At 40.8% G+C, this 6,000-nt stretch overlaps 1 protein-coding gene across 1 annotated transcript in view; it reads left to right on the forward strand.

The window, feature by feature from the left end:
• LOC118408245 (protein O-mannosyl-transferase TMTC3-like) overlaps positions 1–5,320 on the forward strand; it is a gene marked incomplete at its 5' end in the record, with an annotated part of 49,979 nt that extends 44,659 nt beyond the window's left edge. Inside the window, 5 exon segments of the mRNA XM_035808903.1 lie at positions 424–579; positions 1,101–1,187; positions 2,316–2,642; positions 3,305–3,490; positions 4,030–5,320. Coding sequence (XP_035664796.1) covers positions 424–579; positions 1,101–1,187; positions 2,316–2,642; positions 3,305–3,490; positions 4,030–4,509 — 1,236 coding nt within the window.
• Between the last annotated feature and the right edge of the window lie 680 nt (positions 5,321–6,000).

The raw sequence follows: 6,000 nt of genomic DNA on the forward strand, positions 1-6,000 counted from the left end.
TTCTTCAACCAACCTGACCTGATTTGAAAGTCCTTTCAATCTTGAAAAAGGTTTAGAAATAAGCTATAATTTTCATTACAAAAGCTATAGTAAGAGATCTGATATGAAGCTTTTTGATGAAATTGATGCAATGTCATATTTTTGCTGGGATACTGATAGGCATAAATAAACAGCATAGATGCCATAAAAATATCCAAATCCGTAACTACTAAGAAAAACATTTTGTCCATACTATATTTGTTCTATGTAATGCAGGTTACATACCAAATGGTTTACAATGTTTCTATGACTGTACACTTTGTTATCACAACTAATTTCTATCATATACTCTGTTAATTATTCTCCTGGCCAATCATATTCATACGCATATGATGTACATGTATCTGATTATTCTTACACTCCTGTGTATTGTTTATCTCCCAGTTGTATCGCCAGGCCATCAGTATGCGTCCAGACTTCACGCAGGCGTACATTAATCGCGGGGAGGTTCTCATGCGGCTGAACCGCTCCAAGGAGGCGCAGCAGTCGTACGAGACGGCGCTACAACTGGACAGCGACAATCCCGACATCCATTATAACGTGAGTAATACAGCTTTCAGGAACTCAAACGTAAGTACATCTGTGACGATCAACATTATGATGCAATTTTAAACAAGAATAAAGCCCTTACCAGCAAGCTTTCGATCAGTCCTCTAATCCTTTTCAAGTTGTAATGACCCAAAGCCTATGTCACACATCCAGACCGGAAATGTGTTTTAAAAATTTTTTTTGTTTGAATCTTTTCTTGAGGCACTTTTTGAGACAGATTGAGTCTATTGAGTAACTTGTCCTTGAAGCAGACTAGATTTGCATTGTGCCTTTTTACACACGCTCCAGTTTGGATTCTGTTTGTCGTTTCTGATTGCAGAGAATATAATTATGTAGATCAGATTCTGTATTATGCATAGCCGGCAGAACACCCTTCAACATAACACACCCGAAAATAGCTCTAATATGCATCATCATAACGTTTGCCACCCACTCCACATGTACATTGTCATCCTTTGCATTCTTTCCTTATTGCTAATAGATGTTCTTTTTTAATTTTCTCCATTCTCCAGTTGGGAATCGTGCTGCTGGAACAAGGAGAGAGAAGCCAGGCACTGAAGTGTCTGTCTAAAGCACTGCAGTTGGACCCTCATCATAAGGTGTGCAGAAATCAACAGAAAGTAGATAGAGTTTTGTGACATCAAACATATCAATTCAGCAACACTCATTCAAAAACAAGTTACACTTGAATTTTAACTAAGGAAAGATCATAATATATATATTATAGTGAATGCAGTCTGAAACATCTGACTCATTAGAGAATGTATCCAGTGGCTTGATTTAAGTGCTATTATATTACATAATGCTTTACCAAGGTGTCCAATTGAGGCATTATAAGACTTAGTGTTTGTTTGTACTTAGTGTACATCTAGATAGAGTGATGAAACCAAGCTGTTATGTTTTATGTGAATTCATCAAACTGCCTGATAATTTTACCTTGAAGTTCACAAAACTAGTTTAACTCCTTAATTTCTTCCTCCTCTAAGAATTCTTTTTCTCTTCCAAACAAATAAGGTCAATGACCCCAGGTGCAGATGGTCCTATTAAAGTAGCAGACATCCTGTGGTGTATTACACGATGTAGCAAGTGTCAGGACAGGGCTGGTCACCATTATTTGCAATGTGTTATCACTGTATTTCAGATTACTAAGAATATGCACCCTCACACTCAGGGTTGACAATCACGGCAAAGCCTATGATATCAACCCTGACAAATCAGCCACAGTATTCGGTTATTAGGGGTGCCTTGCTTATGAATATTAATGACCTTGCCCTTATATGGGCAGTCAGCCGTTGGGGATCGGGCGTTGGCATGGTGAGCAAACAAAGTCGTGGTAATACGTAACATGATTGGCTGATAGCTTCCCAGCGGCCTTTGCGAGACAGCTTGCGACAACAACAAGCCCAAGGAAGGCCTGTTCTCTGATTGGTTGACAGCTTGTTTGTGGCGACAATCATAATACCCGTATAGGTAGGGCCTGGGACAGCAGGGCTCCATAAGGTAGTGCCGTTGGGGACCGGGCGTTAGGAGGATGAGAATATGTAGAGCAGTACATTATGTAGTTTGTGAATAAGCTAAACCATGTGAAGATAAATCTTGCATTTGCTTGCAAATGTTAGCTATTGAGTGTTATGTAATATTCCCCCGGATGTTTAATTATGTATCATGATAACCTCCATTGACGATTTACAGTTACAGGAGACCTTTTGCTTGTTGTTCTTTCCCAGCAATCCCTGTTCAACTCGGCGGTGATGATGCAGGAGTCGGGCGACCCGGCGCTGCGCCCGGAGGCGTACCGACGTCTGCACGAGGTTCTGGAACAGGAGCCGCAAAACGAGAAGGTGTACTTCAACCTGGGCATGCTGTCCATGGACGACAAGAACTTCACCGCAGCTGACCAATGGTTTAGGAAGAGTATACAGGTCAGGGATGTGATGGGGGTTTCTAGAATATACATATTGGTAGAGAAGAAGGTCTACTTCAACCTGGGCATGCTGTCCATGGACGACAAGAACTTCACCTCAGCTGACCAATGGTTTAGGAAGAGTATACAGGTCAGGGCTGTGATAGGGGGTTTAGAGTATCATAGCAGTTTAGGGCTGTGATAGGGGTTCCTAGTACATGTATCTATTGTAAGAGAAGGTGTACTTCAACCTGGGCATGCTGTCCATGGACGACAAGAACTTCACCACAGCTTATTACAAATTACCAATGGTTCAGGAAGAGTATACAGGTCAGGGCTGTGATAAGGGGTTCATGGTATACAGGCCACACACCTGGAATGCAATAGGGGATTCTAGATTTACTTCAGAGAAGGTGTGCTTCAACCTGAGCATGATGTCCATGGACAACTTCACTGCATGGGACCTGTTCATGTTATTTGGTATTAGACCATACAAGTCAGGGATGTGATAGAGGTTTCTAAATTTAACTATTGTAAGAGAAGGCATACTGTGACCTAGACATGCTGTCCATGGATGACTGGAATTTCGGAAACTTTCCCCTTTAGCTACTGGAGACCACAGGATACCCGCAGTCTCTGTTGTAAAGTAGATAGCACGTTGTTTGTTGTGCTACCTGGGTTTGAAAATAATGCAAAAAATATATGGTTGCACTGTGCAACTGGGTATTTCAAAACATGTGCAAATGTAACTATATGTAATATCCAGAACTTTTGAATATCACATGTCCTGTCTTCGTTCTCCATCCACCATAGTTGAAGCCAGATTTCCGCAGTGCCTTGTTTAACCTGGCCCTGATGCTGTCCCAGATCAGGAGAGACCTGGAGGCCTTACCTTACCTGGACCAGCTCCTCCTACACTTCCCTCATCACAGCAAGGGCCTCATCCTCAAGGGGGACATTCTCATGAACAAAGTTAAGGATGTGGAGGGAGCCAAAAAGGTCTGGTACCACTACAGCTGGTGTGTTACGCCGAACAGCGGTTATACCGGCTATATAGATACAGATACAGATACAGTGCTAAACCGTAACTAGAATTTTTGCAGACTGAACACAATACTATCATAATACCATTTGGCTTGCCCCTGAGGCATCGCCAAAAAGTAAAACTTACTAACTTATACTGTGGTCTCATTTTGAAAATTTGGTTCCCTCCTGGTAGTTAACATGCAGTTTTTCTGCACTCTACTTTGGGGCTTGACCCTTACATGACCCCTTGGGACACCCTGCAGATGCTGGGCTGTTTTGGGGCATAGCTGGGCCCCTGGATTTTTTTGACTCGCCATTAAAATCAACCAGGGACCCCGTGACAAATAGATGCTGTGACCTACTCCTGAAAACAAAGAGTGATACCCTCTAGTATGCAGCAGTCCACTGGGACAAATTTTTGCCTTTGGAGCCCGGCACCCCAATATATGTATTTATCAGGTTGTGGAGTTATGTTGCAGAAAGAAAGTTAAGGTTGTTCTTCCTCCCTGCAGTGCTTTGAGAAAATCCTGGAGACAGAACCAAAGAACATCCAGGCCAACCACAACCTGTGTGTGGTGTACTTCGAGCAGGGAGACCTGTACCGTGCCGAGAAGTGCCTTGCCAAGGCGCACGAGTTAGCGCCTCAGGAGGACTACATTGTAAACCACTGGAACATCATCAGGAGCAAGATACAGCAGGCTGAGATCGCCAGGAGGAAGGAACAGCAGCTGCAGAGGGAGAAGGAACAGCAGCAGTTGGAACAGCAACAGCAGCTGCAAAGGGAGAAGGAACAGCAGCAGTTGGAACAGCAACAGCAGCTGCAAAGGGAAAAGGAACAACAAAAGAAGTTGGAAAGGGAGAGGGAACAGCAACAGCAGCTGCAAAGGGAGACAGAACAGCAACAACAGCTGCAAAAAGAACAGCAATTGGAACAGCAAGGACAGTTGCAAAGAGAAAAGGAGCAACAACAGGCAGAAAGAGAAAGAGGATAAACCTCCTCAGATGAACTGGTAAGGTTTTACTAGCTAGATCTGAATAAAAATGCACAACATAGATGAGAGAGACTTAAAGTATCTATATTTTTGCAAGACTAGCTATTAGTAGAAATGTCACATTGACAAAAGTATCCTACTTGTATGTTTTAACTTCTTTATTTTGGTTCAGTTTAGGCTAGCATTTGAAGTTTTGTGCCAGAGGCAACTGATATATACTGATGAAGCAAAGGCATTGCAAGGAATCTTTGCCAAAAGAAGAATTGTTGTCGTAGACAGTTAGATAAGACTCGACTACAGAAGTCTTTCAGGTTTTCACATTATGTGTGACAAATCTTCTCAAACATATCTACTGTCATTTTAGTCTTCCTTCATGTCTTGAGAAACCTTGTTGCCAAGTCTACTCAAGATTGAAAGTTAATGAGCACTTTGGAGTGAAAGAGTATTTCATAAAATTTTACAATGTTTGAAGTATAGCTTTTAGAGCTGTTGTAAGAGAAAAATTCCTTAAGTTTTTAAGAAAGGGACAGAACTGCAGTTTGACAAGAATCCATTAGATGTATGTATTGTTCATTTCATATACTTTTACCTTCGGGTTCTTTTCCATAGCGGCCCTTAGATATTTTGCAGATATTTGCAGTGGTGGCCCCTTTTGGTCATATTTTTTAATAGATACCTTTGCACAGATGTGATGTTACTGTTGTGTAACAGTAGTCTTTCATCATGTGGAATAATCATTTTCTATAAGGTTTGGCCACGCCAATTTTATTTGTTGTTTCTCGGATTTTTTCAGAAAAAATTGGGTCAGTCAGTCAAAAAAAAATTCTAAAAAACTTTTGCAAAAGTTTAGGGTAGGAGATGAGATCGAGGTGCTTACTCAAGTTACACAACAGAAATAACAACATTCTAACATTTAGGGGGTCCCTGGTGGCAAAGTTCAAAGTTTGAAGAAAAATTATAAATACTGTCCAAAATAGGCATGTACAGCTACTGGAATTCGAGGCCCATAGTTAATTTGAGAAAGGAGAGGCATCAATTTCAATTTTTTTTTTTTTTCAAATCGAAAAAAAAAATATATTGTCGGAAATCCATCAAACAACAAATAAGATTGGTGTGTTCTTACGATTCGACGTAGACAGTCAACGTTCAAGAAGGTACAAAACATATCCCAGAGGACAGCAATATCAAACATACTTCTAGAAAGAAGTCTGACAAAGTTAAACATAGCAAAATATGCGTCTATGTTAAAATCAATATTTTAGTGTCACAGTAACAAAAGTTTTCTTCATCATACTGCAAAGTGTTGACAATCGTGCAGTGACTTGTTGTAGGTAGTGTGTAGTTAGTCGTGATGTATATTTGGATTGGTTTGTCGTGTTGTGGTGCCACGTAATATAATATGATATAATAACATATCCACAGTTATCCTTTTGACAAATTTGTTGGTGTAAACATATCTGCTTTGTACTTACTAGCATTTGTTATAACGGA

Source organism: Branchiostoma floridae, unplaced genomic scaffold, assembly GCF_000003815.2.
Source record: "Branchiostoma floridae strain S238N-H82 unplaced genomic scaffold, Bfl_VNyyK Sc7u5tJ_1561, whole genome shotgun sequence".
In the NCBI taxonomy this organism is placed as follows: domain Eukaryota; kingdom Metazoa; phylum Chordata; class Leptocardii; order Amphioxiformes; family Branchiostomatidae; genus Branchiostoma; species Branchiostoma floridae.